At 40.5% G+C, this 18367-nt stretch overlaps 1 protein-coding gene across 3 annotated transcripts in view; it reads right to left on the reverse strand.

Moving 5' to 3' along the window:
- LOC138738813 (E3 ubiquitin-protein ligase Midline-1) overlaps positions 1 to 18367 on the reverse strand; it is a 297248-nt gene that overhangs the window by 35311 nt on the left and 243570 nt on the right. For all 3 annotated transcript variants that reach the window (XM_069889801.1, XM_069889802.1, XM_069889800.1), the window contains exon 4: positions 5370 to 5477. In XM_069889801.1, the coding sequence (XP_069745902.1) occupies positions 5370 to 5477 (108 nt within the window). The remainder of the gene's footprint in view (positions 1 to 5369; positions 5478 to 18367) is intronic.

Here is an 18367-nt window from a genome sequence, read left to right on the forward strand (position 1 = left end):
TTTAGCTCATATTAAGAAGTTGAAGGTAGTTATTGCTTTCTTGCAGGAAACTCATCTAACTGAGAAAGAACATCAAAAGTTAAAGAGAGAATGGGTTGGTTAAGTTATAGCTTCATCTTTTAATTCTAAAGCACAAGTAGTGGCTATTTTAATTAATAAAAAGTTTCCATTTAAATTAAAATCAACAGTCATTGATCCTGTTGGTAGATTTGTATTGGTAAATTGTCAAATTTATTCAGAATCCTAGATTTTTATGAATGTGTATGCTCCTATTATAGATGATGAAAAAATTATTCAAGATGTTTTTCTTAATTTGGTAGAAGCAAATGCAAATGTGGAGATTTTAATTGCTGTTTGGATCCAATTTTAGATAAATCTATAAAATCTTTAATGAAAATGAAAATGGCTAAAAGAATATTGATGTTAATGGAAGATTTAAATTTGGTGGATATTTGGAGAAAATTGAATCCTAGAGTGAGAGATTATTCCTTTTATTCTTATCATTTTGATTCTTATTCTAGAATAGATTGTTTTAAATTTCAGCTCATTTACAAGGAAGAATTGAATATGTACAATATAAACCTAGAATTGTATCAGATCACTCACCATTATTGATGTCATGTTTGAATTCTGAGAGAATTGATTCAATTTATAGATGGAGATTTAATTCATCACTATTAAAAAATGTAGAATTTTGTGACTTTATGAGAAGTCAAATACGGATGTATTTAGATACAAATATTAATTCAGTTGATAATAAAATTGTCTTATGGGATGTATTAAAAGTTTATTTAAGGGGCCAAATCATGTTATTCGACTAAAATTAAGAAAAATTGTCTTAAGGAAGTAGAAAATTTGAGAAGGAAATAGTAATTTTGGAAGATAAATTTACAAAAACACCCATCTTAAAAAGAGAGTTTGGAATTGATAGATAAAAAATGTATTATAATTTAATTCAGACATAGGATTGAGAAATTAATTGATAGAACAAAACAAAAAAATTATAAATTAGGAGAACAAGCACATAAGGTATTAGCTTGGCAATTAAAAATGGAGCAAGCATCAAGAACTATTAATGCTGTTAAGAAGAATTCAAAAATTACTGCAGGTTATAAATGATTCTTTTAGAGAGTATTATACTAAGTTATATTCATCCCAATCATTGAATAATGATGGAGAAATTAATGATTTTTTACAGAAGCTTCAACTTCTATCTTTGAATTACCAAGCTTGAAAAGATTTAGATTCTCCATTTATATTGAAAGAAGTTATTAAGGCTTTAAATTCTATGCAAAATGGTAAATCTCCTGGTGAAGATGGGTTAACATCTGAATTTTATAAAAGATTATTGATGCCTTTATTAATGGAAGTATTAAAACAAGTAACTGTAACTTGTTCACTACCAGAATCTTTTTCAAATGCTGTAATAATAGTAATTCCAAAGAAAGATAAAGATTTATTAAAACCGGAGCCTATATTATTATTAAATGTTGATTATGATTGTTGCTAAAGTTTTGGCTAATAGATTGAATGAATATTTACCTGAGTTGGTTCATTTAGATCAATCAGGATATATTAAAAACAGATATTCTGAAGATATTCTAAGACAATATAGCTAAATTAATTAGTCTAATTCATAGGTCTCAGCAAACAATTGGATTTAGCATTAATTTTATCGTTAGATGCTGAAAAGGTTTTTTACAGATTAGAATGGAATTATTTATTTAAGGTTGTGCAAAAATTTCAATTTGGGCTAATATTTATGATTAGATTAAAGCTTTATATAGAAATCCTTTGGCTAAAGTAGTTACTAGTGGATAAGTTTTTTCTACTTTTTCATTAACTAGATCAGCTACATAAAGATGTCCTTTATCTCCTGCACTATTTGTTTTAGCAATTGAACTGTTGATACAATCAATAAGGCAAGATTTTATTAATAAGGAAGAGTATAAAATTAGTTTGTTTGCTGTTGATGTATTGATTTATATAACGGATACTGAAAATTCTTTAATTTCTTTATATAAAAAGTTACAAGATTATGGGAGAATATCTGGTTATAAAATTAATTGGGATAAAAGTAAAGTTATGCCATTAGTAGAAGGAGATTATGATCAATATAAATGTGTAGCTCAATTTAAGTGGATACAAAATCCAATCAAATATTTAGGTATTAGAGTTGATAGAAATTTAGATAATTTGAACAAGTTAAATTATGTTCCGTTAACTAATAAAATTAAAGATGACTTAAATAGATGGAATGGCTTACCTATTACCTTAATAGGCAGAGTGAATTGCATTAAAATGAATATTTTTCCAAGGATTCAATATCTTTTTCAATCTATTCCTTGTTTAGTACCTCAAAAAATTTCTAAAGATCTCAGTTCAATTGTAAGGAATTTTTTTTTATGGAAAGGGAAAATGAAGAGGGTATCTTTAGAGAAATTAACTTTAAAATTTGAATTTGGTGGTTTACAACTTCCACATTTTCAGAATTATTATAAAGCTGCACAATTGAAATTTATTAATGCAGTGTTTGATTTAAATAAACCTTAAATTTGGGCAAGTATAGAATTAGATAAAATTGATGAGAAATCTAAGTTGGAATTATTTTATAAATGGAATTCAAAATTGTTAATTGGTAAGGATCCACTAATTTTGAAATATTTAATTGAAATATGGAATAAAATTGATTATGAGATAGGTGGAAAAGGAAAGATCTCAGTGAAAATGCTTCTACATCAAAATAAACACAACTTTTACTGTTAATAATCAGTTTTTAAAGATATGGAATCAACTGGGGATTTAAAAAGTTGAAGATTGTTTTGAAGCAGGGAAGTTTTCATTTTTTAAAATAAGTCAGATGAAGGAGAAATTTCAAGTTCCTAGTAATACGTTTTTTTTTGCTATTATTAGGTAAAAACTTTTCTATTGGGAAAATTAGGTCAGTTTAAAATTACCTAGTCAATCTGCTTTGGAATTATTACTAAGGAAGAAACAAATAACTTATACATTTCAGAAATAAACTTATTACAAAACAAAATGCCTAAGTTAAATGTTCATGAATCAAGATTAAAATGGGAATCTGACTTAAATGGGAAGATAGATGAAAATTTTTGGAGAAATTTGTGTGAAGAGAGTATGTCTAAGGTTATAAATGTAGGATATAGATTAGTACAATATAATTTTTTACATCAATTTAATTTCTTCAGATTTGTGTTTTAGATGTGGACAAGAGATAGGTACTTTTTAGATACAAGTTAAATTGTTTTTGGAGCAAGTATTAAAAGTGAGTCTTCCATTTGATCCAATGTTGTTTTTATCAGGGGACAGTAAGTCGATTGCTTTAGGACTAAGATTGACTATGTATCAAATTGAATTTTTATGTTTAGCTTTGGCAGTTTCTAAAAAAATGTTTGGCCATCACTTGGAAATCTGATTTAGTTTTAGGAATGCAAAGATGGCAGACTGAAATGAAATCCTGTATTCCTTTAGAAAAGATAACATATAATTTGAGGGATAAATATCATTTTTTTGTAAAAGTGTGGAGCCCATATCTAAAAATTCTTGAAGATTTAATCTCTCAGTCCGCCCCAGTGGGTGTCTCGGTTTCCACAGGTAGAGTATTGTTGTTTTAAATGATAATCTCCTTTCTTCTTTAACAGTGGAAGGAGGAGGAGCGAGGGTATTAGTGGGGTGAATGAGGGAGGTTGGGGGAGTTTATTTAGTTATATAATATCTGTATGAATTAATGTCAAACGATTTAAAAATTATAAATAACAATATTTTTAAAAATTACTGCCCCATAATAATCATGTGTTATTTATAAATAAAGCAATCAGAATGGTCAGACATGCCTCATGACAAGCATCCACCTACAGACACTGCCAATAGCAATCTTAGGCTTTCATTTCTTGCTGCTGGTGTTCCCTATGGCACTGTTTTTGCACATTCCATTCCTTTAATTAGGCTTTGATTATTTAATCTTCAACTCATTTCCTGTTTTCACTGCTGCTTACTGGCTGTCTGTGAGTACGTCTGAATTTTCGACATGAGGCTGTCCCCAACCTAGGCTGCTGGCCCACACACAGTTATGGGAGGGGTTACAAGTTGGTCTCATCTCACCTGGAGTCTGGGCTATGTCTGCTTGCTTATCCCTGTCTCCTTTTGTACTAGTGTCCTTATTGACTGAGGACCTCCCACTTGCTAAATAACTCCATCAAATCTCATTACTCTGATTCTACTAATCACCCAGTATCTGACCTGTCCACTACCAGTTTCCCCATCCTCATCAAGATTGACCGGGGTATGTCTAATTCAATTTACACCAGAGGAGTCCATCTTCCTAACCTACACTTTCCCTATTCTGGAACTCATTGCTGGACAGATGTCCCATTTCTACTTCATTCATGAACATAATTGAAGTACATGCCCTTGACAATGGATCTGGTGTGTAACTCATCCACAGAAAACATGACTGCTAACTCACCTCATTTGTCTTTACTATCTTCACCTCCTGCTAACTCACCTCATTTGTCTTTACTATCTTCAATGGGAACAACTAATAATCCAGCTAATCTGGAACTTGATAATCAGTTCCAAATAAATCAGTACAGTCTGAGTGTTGAACCTTGGCCTGATTAGCTTTACTCCTCATTGGTGGATCCAGTTACGGGTGTATAATAACTAATCCCCAATCTTTATACTCGTCTCAAGGTTTTGCTAGATCTAATGTAAAAATGTGCAAAGTGACATTCCTCGATATATTTTGTGTGATCTCTACTTGCACAGAGTAGGCAATGAAATTGGTACTATTTTCGATCTATAGAAAAGGAGCCAGGAGTAGACCACTTAGATCTGCCTTATCAGATATGCTGCAGGGAGGATGTAGGTGCCATAGTGAAGATTCATACAACTGGTTGGATGGACTGTGGGAATGTTCTATGAGAGTGTGTAGACTGGGACTGTGTTCCCTAGAGTTTAGAAGGATGAGATATCATAAAAAGATACAAAATTCTCAGACAGTTGGATGCAGGGAGGATGTTCGCCCTGAGGAGGGGGGGGAGTGGGGGGGTGGGAGAGGGTGGTCACAGTTCGAGCTTGTGTAAGATTTGGATGAGGAATAATTTCTTCATTCAGAGGTGGTGAATTTTTTGGAATTTCCTACCTCAAATTGCTGTGGCAGCTCCATTGTTGTGTTCATTCAAACCAGGGATTGATTTATTTCTCGCCATTGATGCAACAAAAGGAAATGGGAACAGTGCTGGAAAATGGCACTGAGCTGGAAGAGGAGTCACGATCTTGATGAATGGTGGAGCAGGCTTGAATGACCCCTCCCTGGTCTTAGTTCTCAGCCATGGTCCAATTCTTACCTTGCCTTCGTTAATTTGCGTGCTAATGATCTGTCTTCGTTGTTGAATGATTTCAATCAGTTGGTCGCATTCTTCTGTAAGTTTATTTTCCTGCCTCGTTGCATTCACCTGTAACCAGGCAAAAAGTATGTTTAGTATTGTGCTGACACCATCAATTCCTGTATCAAGGAAGGACAATGGCTGAAAAATGGGTTATGGCAAATCTAAAAGAAAACGGAGAAGAACTAACTGATAAATGCTGTCGTGGACGTGGACCTGTCCTCGGGCCTGCACAAAGGAGCTTTTAGGTGGAGTGCAGTGTGCGCAGTACTGGCCCCACCCTTTACACCCATGGTTCGTGTGCCGTGGTCAAGCAAGCTGGGACGTGGTGTAAGGTAAAACATCATGAGATGGGAATGTGTAAAGAGTTACCCTGTGCGGGGCTGTAACAAGATGTGAATGCATCCTTGTACTTACAAGATAAGAGAGACATTGATGGATTGAGAGGCAGGAAGCTAGCAGGGAAAGGATAGCAACAGTTTTAGTCATTGGACAAGTAATGATATGATGATGTTCTAAGCACGTATCCAAAGGTATAAAAAATCACCATTTTGCTGATAACGGCAGAATGCATTCTCCGACTAACATTGTTAGTCGCAAGTGTTACAATCCGGTAATAAAGAACAAAGAACCCTGATTTCGACTCAGTCTGGTGTTTGTCTCACTCATTCATGAACAAAGCAGACCTAACAGTGGCAGCGAGGGCCTTGGGTCGTAGAAATCATACTACTTGGGGCAGAATCTGCTTGAATCCAATTGACCTCGAGTACTAACAAAGAATTTTTGACTCTTGCATTTACATATTTGTCCACATTATACTGCATTGTCCATGCATTTGCCCGTTTACTCAATTTGTCTAAATGATCTTGAAACTTCCAGGTATAGTCATCAGCATTATGGTTAGTGCAATGCAATGACAGCACCAGTGTCCTGGGTTCAAATCCACTGCTGTCTGTAAGGAGTTTGCATGTTCTCCCTGTGTCTGCATGGGTTTTTCCCCCCATATGCTCCAGCTTCCTCCCACATTCCAAAGACGTGTAGGGTTAGTAGATTCATTGGTCACACTGGTATATTTGGGTGGAACGGGCTCATCCAATATTAAATTAAAATGATCCAGAAGGCTAATAAACATGGAAATAATTTGATTGGTTTCCTCATCCAAATCAATGGGATATTCTAGCGAATAGCTGAGGCTCAAACAAAGATACCTGTGGCACCCCACAGGTCACCACCATCCAGCTCAATAAAATCCAATGCATTCACACTCTGTGTCCTATCTGTTAACTAATTCTCAGTCAGTGCCAGTGTTTTACACTCAATTCCATGCACTTTAAATTTGCACACAAAGTGGAAATTTATCAACAGCCTTCTTAAAGTTCAGTTCCACATCCACTAGTTTTCTCTTATCTGTTCTACCAGTTACATCCTCAAAATAATTAAATAGTTTTGCCAAACATGATTTCCTTGTCACAAAGCCAAGGTGAATTTGTCTCATCCTGTTGATAGATTTCAAATGTCTCATTGTCATATCTTTTATAATGGACTCAAGTGTTTTGGCCAGAGGCTGATTGACCTAAAGTTCCCCGTTTTCTCTCCCCTTTTTAAAATAGTTACATGAAATTCCCTCCATAATCTACAGAAATCTGAAAGATGACAACCATTATTCCACAGTTCTCTCTGTCAATATTCTAGAATGCAGATGACCAAACCCTGGGGATTTTGTGCCATTGCCATGGAATTGTCCATCACTAATTTTATTAACAATACTAACCTCCCTCGATTCCTCTGCCTCATTATACCTTTGGTTCTCAATCATTTGTTTAAGCATTTTTCTATTTTGTTTGTTCCTCAGTACTTTTGCGACTGGCTGTAAGGGAATATTTATTTGTCTTCATTAACGTATTTCTTTATACCTACTCATAGAAGCATTTACAGTCTACTTTGTGTTCCTTGTAAGTTTTCATTTTTCCTGCCTTTGTCAATTCCCTGGATCTTTTTTGATGATTTCAAAACTTCCCAATCCTCAGGGCTGCTACCTTTAAATGCCACCTCTTTGGATCCATTGCTCCCTTTATCATCTTTTGTTATCCATGGTTGGGTTACTTTTGCCTTTGTGTTTTTGCATCAGTTATTTTGCCACTTATTGAAGCTCCCAAATCACTGTCACTCACACTTCATGCACAATTGTTTGAATTTAAGACCTATGTTTCACCCTCATTTTCCATCCGAATTAAGATTGCTAGTCACTCTTCCCTAAAATCATCCTGCACAACAAAATGATCAACAAACCACTTCTCATTAAACAATACTCAATCAAGGGTAATCTATTTCCTAGTAGGCTTCTCAGTATACTGATCCATAAGTAACCATCTCATACACTCTCCACAAATTATCCTCCATGGTATAATTGGCAATTTGCTTTTGCTAGTCTATATGTAGAGTTGTCAGTATTAAAGTAGTCCTTTTTAAAAAAAAATGTGCATCTTCAATTTCCTGTTTGTTGTTGCTATTAACAAATTGTGAATTATTAACAATAACACAGTTATAAATTCAATCAACACTAGATTCAAAGAAATGTAGTGGTCATGCCAAGATTTCCCCAGCTGTAAAGGTGCATGCATGGTCACCGAGTGACAACCCCGGGTGAGGTTTGCTCCACTGGATCGGATCCTCCTGCAGGCAAGGAGTCAGTCAAATTCCTACTGTACCTCCATACAGTCATTGCTGAATTAGAGAAACGGCAGATCAAGTCCTTGCTCAATCATTCAAATTCATTTTGACTTGTGAGCAGGCACTGTTTGACTCATACTCGCCAGACTCCCACCTGCACTGCAAGACTCACTCCCTCGTGAGTCTTCCCCCAAAATATTCTTCCCAGCAAAACTCTCTCCCCAGAGTCCTTCCCCATGAGACTCACTCCTCTGTGAGCCTCCCTCTGCAACTTTCACCCTTGCAAGACCCACTTCTTTGCAAGATTCATCCTTGCAATACTCCATCCCTGCAACATCCTCTCCACCTGCAATACTTCTCTCCCTGTGCAGCATCCTCTCCTGTCAAGACTCCCCCTTGTGTTTCTCTCCTCTCAGAATACCTCTCCCCCATGATATTCCCTCTCCTGTAATGCCCCCATGAAACTGTCTCCCTGTGATAAAATATCTCTCCCCTTGTAACTTTGCCCTATGACTCTCTCCTTCTCCTCGTTGATCCTTTCTATTCATGCAGAGGCAGTGAAACTATGTTTAGGGTGGGTGTGTTGAAAAAAAAAAATCAGGCAATCATATACGTTTGTCATGCCTGCTAATAATTTCTTTCTGCACATCCTTCCCCAAACACATCCTCACAATTCATATTCTCTCCGTCCCTCCCTCTCCCCCCCTTCCGTTTCATTTGCCAAAGTCTCCTTGGCAACCTCAGTCAGCTCTCTCGTCTGCAACCCCTATGCTGTTGGGAGTTTGTGGAGATGAGATCACTATTGAAGATTTCTTATGCAGCAACTTACAATTATTCTTTCTGCACCTAGACATGCACAAGATATATCATCAGTATTTTTTTTTAATTTGACCTTATTGAATGCTTGACTATTTATAAAACTGAAGTTAAAACTATTTTCAAGGACATCTGACTATTATATATTCATGACATTTCTGTTGCACTTTCCCTTTACTTTGAACAAGGTCCAACTCAGCATTATCACTGAAGTCAGTTTTCCTTCTCTTTTACACTCCTTGTTAAATCCCCCCAGATGTCCCAAATGAAGACTAATATTCAATTGTATATTACAGAAAATTAATAGAAAGCAGATGGACTAAACTAGTTACCTCCTAACCAATTTCATGGTCCAAAAAATAAGTAAATGACATCTTCCAGGATCCAAGGGCCCAATAAAGGAGGTGGTTGCTATGGTTACTTGTGCCCTAATAGTACAGACCTATTGTCATGTTGGTGTGTTTCTGGACCTGTTCACTGCCTTTCCCTGAATCACAGAGGAAGCAGCAACATTGCAAACCTCAGTGCAAAGATAACAGCATGCACAGTTTGTCCTGGTTGCCAAGGAGTCTGACCTCTGACTTAACCTGGGAAGTTCCTACAGTGCTGAGTTTAAAGGTTGCCGTGTGCTCGCTTTTAACAAACCCCCACTTTAAACAAACCTCATTCCTTTTCAGTGTGGGCTGCCAGTGCAAAGTACTTAATCTTCAAGGGACGTCCCTTCCTGCCCTTGATAGACAGGATTTTGTTGCACACTGCAGAGAACATTGTGACAGAAAGATGTGTCACGGTTGGGGATGGGTGGAGTGCTGGTGGAAGGGGAAATAATTCAATAACAGTCATCTATCCAAACCACACACAAAAAGAAAAGCATAAATCACTTCAGTTCAGAGTAATGAATACTTTTCACACCACCAGAGGGAATAATGGTGCAGTGAGCCAAAAATAACATGACCCCACCTCCAACTCTTCCAGCCAAATATGCCTGAGCAGAGAGGTGTATGGAACCTGTCCAACATTAACACTCCAAGCAATGGAGCAAACTTCTTCATCTAATTAAATGCCTTCTTAAGGAATATGACAGTCTGAAACTTTGCTCGTGGGTTAACATCGACTTACCCAGCCTCCGAAATAGTAAGTCACGTGTAATTCCCAGCACTTGGCTTATGACACTGTTTGAAAGAGCCTTTGGGCAAGTGCTGGGCATTGATCATGTTATTAAAATTGACCTCCTGTCAGTTGTTGTTAACTGTAGCCCCTTTCACATTTGCATCCCAGTAAATCGGCCATTCAGTGTCCTGGGATAGGAATTGGGGGCTTTGGCCTTTCACACAAGGCCACTCCTAACTGGGACACTGAATGCTTTTACACTTGGAAGGGTTTATCCCCAGTGTTTCATCTGTTCTACCTTTAATCGCAAATGCCTGCAATGCAATTGCTCGTTTCACACTTGCCTGATCTCAATGCTGGCATCTGCAGACACCAGGGATTGTACTAGGGGTCAAGGCTGGCAATCCCCGGTGTGAGATAATGTCATCTGACACCGGTTTTGAGCAGATTTTGCTTTCACACTTGCCACTTTAAAGGCTGATTGATGTTCGATTCCTGGAACCACTGCCAAGTGTGAAAGGGGCTACGGCTCTCTGTTGGAGGTGAGGTGATTTTAGGATGGCAGTGGAGCATGATGTGTGATAAGGAGGAGCTAGTTTTCTCACTTGATAGGCTTCAGTATGCAGATAATGTCAATTGGAGCTCCCATCACTTTAAAGACTTGCTTAGGTGCTGAACTCAATAGGAAGTTTCCAGATTGATATGGGCTAACAGAGAGAATGTTCTTACTTGGACCAAATATTCCACTGGACATACAGTGTTCTTCATAATCTTTGGGACAAAGACACTTTATTCCATTATTTGCCCTGTGCTCCACAGTTTAAAATTTGTAAACTAACAGTTCATGTGTTTAAAGTACACATTTCAGCTTTTATTAAAGGTTATTTGTAAACATTTTGTTTGACCATATCAAAATTACAGAACTTTTTATACATGGTTCCCCCATTTCAGGGCACCATAGTGTTTGAGACATTTGGCTTCACAGGTGTTAGTGAGTACTCAGGTATGTTTAATTGCTTCAATGGTGCAGGTATAAGAGAGCTAGGGTTGCTTCTAAGCTTTCAATCACCTTTGGAGTCTAGTTGACATTTTTCAACACGAGGACCAGATTTGTGCCAATGAAAGTCAGAGAAGCCATTATGAGGCTGAAAAACAAGAATAAAACAGTAAGAGATATCACCCAGACCTTGGGATCACCAAAATCAACAGTTTCAAACATCATTAAGAAAAAAGAGCATACTGGTGAACCCAGTCATCGCCAAGGGACTGGGAGGCCAAGGAAGATCTCCACTGCTGATAACAGAAGAACTCTCATCATAATGAAGAAATATCCCCAAAGATCTGTCTGATAGATCAGAAACACTGTTCAGGAGGCAAGTGTGGATGGGTCAATGACTACTGTCCACAGGAGACTTCACGAACAGAAATACAGAGGCTACACTGAAAGATGCAAACAACTAGTTAGCCACAGAAACAGGTGGCTAGATATTTGCCAAGAAATATTTAAAAGAGCCTGTAGAATTCTGGAAGAAAAAGTTGTTGACAGATGAGACCAAGATTAACCTGTATCAGAGTGATGGAAGAGCAAATTTTGAAGGTGTAAAGGAACTGCCCAAGATCCAAAGCAAACCACCTCATCTGTGAAACATGGTGGTGGAGGTGTTATGATCTGGGCATGTATGACTGCCATAGGTACTGGTGCACTTATCTTCATTGATGATGTAACTGCTGATGGCAGTAGCAAAATGGATTGTGAGGTGTATAGAAAGATCTGCTCAAGTTCAAGCAAATGCCTCCAAACTCATTGGACGGCGCTTCATCCAACAGGAAGACAATGATCCCAAACATACTGCTAAAGCAACAAAGGAGTATTTCAAAGCTAAAAACTGGAAAATTCTTGAATGGCCAAGTCAGTCACCTAGTCTAAACCCAATTGAGCAGGCCATCCAGATACTGAAGAGAAAATGTAAGGGGACAAGCCCCAAAACAAGCAGGAGCTGAAGAGGCTGCAGTCAAGGCCTGGCAGAGCATTACCAGAGAAGATACTCAGCACTTGGTGATGTCTATGAAATCACAGACTTTAAGCAGCCATTGCCTGCAAGGAATATGCAACAAAGTACTGCACATGACAATTTTAACATACATACCATTGCTATTTTATTATGGTGTCCTGAAATGAGGGGACTATGTATAAAAAGTACTGTTATTTCAACATGGTCAAACCAAAATGTACACAAAAAAACTCTGAATAAAATTTGGTAAGTGCACTTTAATCACATGAGAATTGTTTGATTACAAATTTAAAACTGTGGAGTAAAGGGGCAAATAAAGGGAAAAGGCATCTTTATCCCAAACGTGATGGTGGGCACTGAACGCTTGCAACCTTGAGCTCCTCAGAATCCCTCTGCCATCTTGGGCCAAGTTCTTTGTGTACCCATCTGGCTCTGTTCCCTGAATCCACAGGTCCAGATCACCTCAAAATGAAAAGCTTTCATCCTGCTTTCATATCCCTTTGTGGCCTCACTCCTTTCTCGTTCTGCATTCTCCTCCAGACCAATATTCACCCTGCTGATTTTAATTGCTCCACTCTTGTTGACTGAACTTTCAGCTGCCATCCATTCCCAAATTCTCAAGCTTCTCCTCTTCCCTCTCCTCCTTAAAGACTAGCTCAGTATCCAAGCTGCCTACATGCCTCCTTATGTGGCCTGGTATCGAACAGTCCTATAAAGAACTGAGAAACATCTGGGATGTTGTCTTTTATTAAAGGTGTTATGCAAACACAGTTTGAGAGCACACTTCTCATTCCTGAGCTCTCCACTGTCAGTTAAAAGCCACACAACTAGTTCATCATTGATAACCAAATGCCAGGAAAAGGGGTTGACAAATTTCCCAGGAAATAAAGCACTGTGGCAAGCCCAACCAGATGTGTCCATCTCTCCGCCAAAAAAAAAATCAGATGTGGTGCATATCTGGCCATCATATTCAGTACAGTTTGAGGAGCAAATGCTGGGACTCATCAAATCATTAATGGATCACCACTGGAATTTTTAGTTCGACGAGCAGCAAGCTTATTGAGTCATCCAAATCAGTGAAAGGATTGTTTAGGAACTTTTATTTGTAGTCTGCTGCCTATTTCCATGGAATTTCAAATGGCTTGGACTATGTTAGCCTGGTAGATGTATCTATGCTCAAGGTATCATCTGTGAAATGTTTCCCCTCTGTATTCTGTCACTGATACAAGATACAGTGAAACATTATCACTTTTAGGGGTACACCCATTCTTTGTTACCTCCTGTCTCCACTTCTCCATCACTGAAACCTTCATCCACATCCATCACCTCCAAGGTTCTTGCCCGATGGACAGTTGATGCTGCCGACCTGCTAAGTGTTCACATCATGTTCTACTTTTGTTTCAGGTTTCCAGCAGGTGCAGCTACTTACATTCTCTTTCCCTGTTACCCCTGTGTCCACCCGGGCTCCTTGTGGAATCTAGAATGATCAGTGTCATGTTCAAATCCATTCTTGGTTTCACCCTCCTCCATCCCTTCTGTGTTCCAACTTTCCCCGTCACTCTGCATCTATGTCTGTGCAGGATTCCCTTTGCTCCCCACATGGTCTGTGAAGCCTACCTTGTTCCAATGTCAGGAATTCTGTTAACTTCTCTGTCTCCTACTGAAATGGTCCTTAGAACCTACTCCTCCATGAAGCTTTAGGTCACCCATCTGTCATACCTCGGAGTCCATCCCAGTTTCGTTACACTGCTGTCAAGTTCCTTGATAATGTTGCACTTAAACACTGCTCATGACAAAGAAGCAGGAGTCGGCCAACTGGCCAGTCAAGCCTGCTGCACCATTCAGTGAGATCATCGCTGCATACTCAGTTGCATCTATCCACTATTACCCTCAATTCCCTTAATTAACACCAGCATACCCCTCATTTAATTTCTAGGGTTTAAGTACAATGCAGCAAACTACTGCCATGCTTACAGCTGCAGTTTTTGACGAAGTTTTACGATTAGTTTCATTGATTCCTAAGGCAAAGGAGAAACTTAATGTATTTTGTCCCAGTTACCAGACCTTTGTGAGAAGCTGGTGTCTCAGATTACATTTGGATTTTGCCCCCTCCTTTCCACATCTGCTTTTCACATTGCTTAAAATTAAATTTTACTGAAAGCCTGGGTTTCTTTTTTGGATTTCAGATTGACCCCAACTGTGACCCATCTGCATTGGTAACCTTAAATCAGAGGTTGGTGAGAGGTCATTTGATGCGAGGGGAGTAAGAGGAGGCAGAACCCCAGAGCTCCTGATCAAACAGCAAAAAAAGCCAGAAAAAAACCAACGAAATTAGAGCCAAAATGGTTCCTAGTGGTGTGGGAAGATACTAGGAATAAGAAAATAACAAAGTGAGAGCAAAAAACAGCAAGGATTCAGACCCAAAGTCAGGGGACTGAATCGAGTGCCTCGTGGAGAAGAAAATGGTGGGGCTGCTTCAAGGGCCGTGGAGGAAGATATCGCCCAGCCCTCACAGTCAGAAGGAGAGCAGAGACATGGATGGCAATACCACCCTGGACCAGCAAACAGGCGGTAGAAGACCTGGGAAACAGCATGGGGAAAGGGGGAGTCTCAGGTGTCCTCATGATGAATGCGACATTCGCACTAGCGCTATAACTAACAAGAGGCCGGGAAGCATGGGGGAGGACTCAAACTGCGGGGCAGTGAGCCCAAAGTGATCCAGTGTCGGGTCCAGGATGCAACAAGCAGCAGCGATGACAGCAAGGAGAAGGAAGACCACAAGGGAGACAGAAGCAGCAGCAGTGGCAATGGTGGATGCCACGAGGCCATGGCACTTAGTAAAGAGGATTCAGAACCTTCCTTGACAGTCATGTTGAAGGCTCTGGGATATATGGAGAGCAGACTATTTCAGGCTGTGGATAAAAGAGCCCAGGACATGGTCCAGAAATTAAATGTAATGCAAGTGACCTTCATAGGTTTAACAGGGAGAATCATGGAGGTGGAAGATAGAGTGCGGGAGGGTTAAGACAGGTTAAGCAGGGTGGAGGAGGAGTTAAATGCCCTGATAAGGGAGAGAGAGAGAGCGAGTCTGGAACCCCTGGAGATTTATAGTTGCAGGAACAATATTAAAGTTGTGGGGCTGAGGGTAGGAATCTTGCCTACTTCTTCCAGAACTGGATTCCCCCAAGTACTGGGGCAAGATATATTGGGGGAAAAGGTAGAAGAGTAGAGGGCAAATCGAATACCCCTTCCAAACCTGTGCCCTGGGCAGAAACCTTGTTCAGTCCTAATAAAACTGGTACACCACCAGCATAGGGAGAAACTTTTGGGGGCAGTGGTAGCCAGAGCAAGGAAAGGGGGGAGGGGGGAAGCAATAGAAATAGAGGGGCACAAGATATTCTTCCACCCTGATATTAGTGTGGCGCTTTTAAAATGAAGAAGAATCTGAGCCAATTAAAAGACTGGTAAAGCAAAAAGGGTATGAATGCGTCTTGAGGTACCCAGCCACCCTGAAAGTCGTATTACCGCGGATGGGGGTGGGGGGGGGTGGGTGGGTCATGGGAAAGAAAAGGCACAACAATTCACCAAATAACTGCCTGTACTTGGGGGGGGGCGGGGGGGGGGGGGCAGAGAGCAAACATGGGGACTAACCCATGTAAAGACATTGTAAATTTTTAAAAATCTTGGCGCAACCAAAATTAAAAAATGAATGTGAAATGGGAATGGGAAAAGGGATCTGGGAGAACCCTGGGGTGGGAGTAGGGGAGGAAGGTAGAAGAGAGAGAGTTGCAGATCACAGGGGCTGAGTAATGGAGGGATATGGCGGCAGCAGGAGAGAAACGATCGCTAGGAGGAGGAGGAGGATGGAAAGGATAAAGGAATTTGGTGAAGGGTTGGGAATTGTGGCAATGCTAGGGTTATTGTTGTTGTTTTTCCCCTTTTCCTTCTCTTGTTGGATTTTCTTTCTACCTGTCTTTTTTGGTTCAGTTGTCTTTGTGTTTGTTTGACATTTCCAGGATTTGTCGTGGGCCTAGTGGGTGGGAGCAGGGGGCTGAATGAAGAAGATTGGATGGATGGTGAACATGGGGGGGGTTGAGGTATGGTGGAGGCACCAGTCTGGGAGTTCCTGGGGCAATGGCTAAGGTATAAAATACGTTAGCTTTACCGTTAACAGTTTGAAGAGGTCGGTGAAGAGGAAAAGAGTCTCGGCACACATTAAAAAATGGGGGCGGATTTGGCCTTTCTCCAAGAAAGGCATCTAACAGAGCAGGATTACCAAAAGCTAGAGGGGATGGTTGGTCAGGTAATAGCCTCCTTGTTTTGCTCAAAGGCAAGGGAGGGGTGGCAATCCAGTGAGAGTGCAGCATGTGACTACAGATAAAACAGGGAAAGTTGTAATGGTACATTGTCGGATATATTCAGAATCCTGGACCTTAGTAAATGTTTATGGCCCCAATTTCTATGATGAAAAATTTATACAAGATACTTTCCAAAAATTAGCAGAAGGAAAGGAGAACATTTTGGGGACCCTGTCTTAGATAAATCGACCAAGAAAATAACTACCATTGGCTGCATGAAGGAGCTAAATCTGATAGATGTATGGATGCGAAAGCATCCCAGGGAGAAGGACAACTCCTATTCAAAACAACATTTTTGAAAAATCAATACATGATTTTTTTTCCTGCCTTCAGCCCATATAGAGAGTAGGATCATGGAGGCTGAGTACATGGCGAGGCTCCTCTCTGACTATTCACCCCTATTCTTTCTTTGGCTTGGCTTCGCGGACGAAGATTTATGGAGGGGGTAAAAAGTCCACGTCAGCTGCAGGCTCGTTTGTGGCTGACAAGTCCGATGCGGGACAGGCAGACACGATTGCAGCGGTTGCAGGGGAAAATTGGTGGGTTGGGGTTGGGTGTTGGGTTTTTCCTCCTTTGCCTTTTGTCAGTGAGGTAGGCTCTGCGGTCTTCTTCAAAGGAGGTTGCTGCCCGCCAAACTGTGAGGCGCCAAGATGCACGGTTTGAGGCGATATCAGCCCACTGGCGGTGGTCAATGTGGCAGGCACCAAGAGATTTCTTTAGGCAGTCCTTGTACCTTTTCTTTGGTGCACCTCTGTCACGGTGGCCAGTGGAGAGCTCGCCATATAACACGATCTTGGGAAGGCGATGGTCCTCCATTCTGGAGACGTGACCCATCCCAGAAAGAGGTTCAATGTTGGAAACCTGCAGTCAGACGAAGCGAGAAGAAACTTCCAGGCAAACCTCAAAGCAAAGCTCGACGATGCAATCCGCCTCACGGACCCGTCCCCTGAAACCCTCTGGGATCAGTTGAAGACTACCATACTGCAATCCACTGAAGAGGTACTGGGCTTCTCCTCCAGGAAAAACAAGGACTGGTTTGACGAAAACAGCCATGAAATCCAGGAGCTGCTGGCAAAGAAGCGAGCTGCCCACCAGGCTCACCTTACAAAGCCGTCCTGTCCAGAGAAGAAACAAGCCTTCCGTCGCGCATGCAGCCATCTTCAGCGCAAACTCCGGGAGATCCAAAATGAGTGGTGGACTAGCCTCGCCAAACGAACCCAGCTCAGCGCGGACATTGGCGACTTCAGGGGTTTCTACGAGGCTCTAAAGGCTGTGTACGGCCCCTCACCCCAAGCCCAAAGCCCGCTGCGCAGCTCAGACGGCAAAGTCCACCTCAGCGACAAGATCTCCATCCTCAACCGATGGTCAGAACACTTCCAATCTCTTTTCAGTGCCAACCGCTCAGTCCAAGATTCCGCCCTGCTCCAGCTCCCTCAACAGCCCCTAAGGCTAGAGCTGGATGAGGTTCCCACCCTGGATGAGACATATAAGGCAATCGAACAACTGAAAAGTGGCAAAGCAGCAGGTATGGATGGAATCCCCCCCAGAAGTCTGGAAGGCTGGTGGCAAAACTCTGCATGCCAAACTGCATGAGTTTTTCAAGCTTTGTTGGGACCAAGGTAAACTGCCTCAGGATCTTCGTGATGCCACCATCATCACCCTGTACAAAAACAAAGGCGAGAAATCAGACTGCTCAAACTACAGGGGAATCACGTTGCTCTCCATTGCAGGCAAAATCTTCGCTAGGATTCTACTAAATAGAATAATACCTAGTGTCGCCGAGAATATTCTCCCAGAATCACAGTGCGGCTTTCGCGCAAACAGAGGAACTACTGACATGGTCTTTGCCCTCAGACAGTTCCAAGAAAAATGCAGAGAACAAAACAAAGGACTCTACATCACCTTTGTTGACCTCACCAAAGCCTTCGACACCGTGAGCAGGAAAGGGCTTTGGCAAATACTAGAGCGCATCGTCACCCCTATTATTAACAAT

Source organism: Narcine bancroftii, chromosome 7 (assembly GCF_036971445.1).
Source record: "Narcine bancroftii isolate sNarBan1 chromosome 7, sNarBan1.hap1, whole genome shotgun sequence".
In the NCBI taxonomy this organism is placed as follows: domain Eukaryota; kingdom Metazoa; phylum Chordata; class Chondrichthyes; order Torpediniformes; family Narcinidae; genus Narcine; species Narcine bancroftii.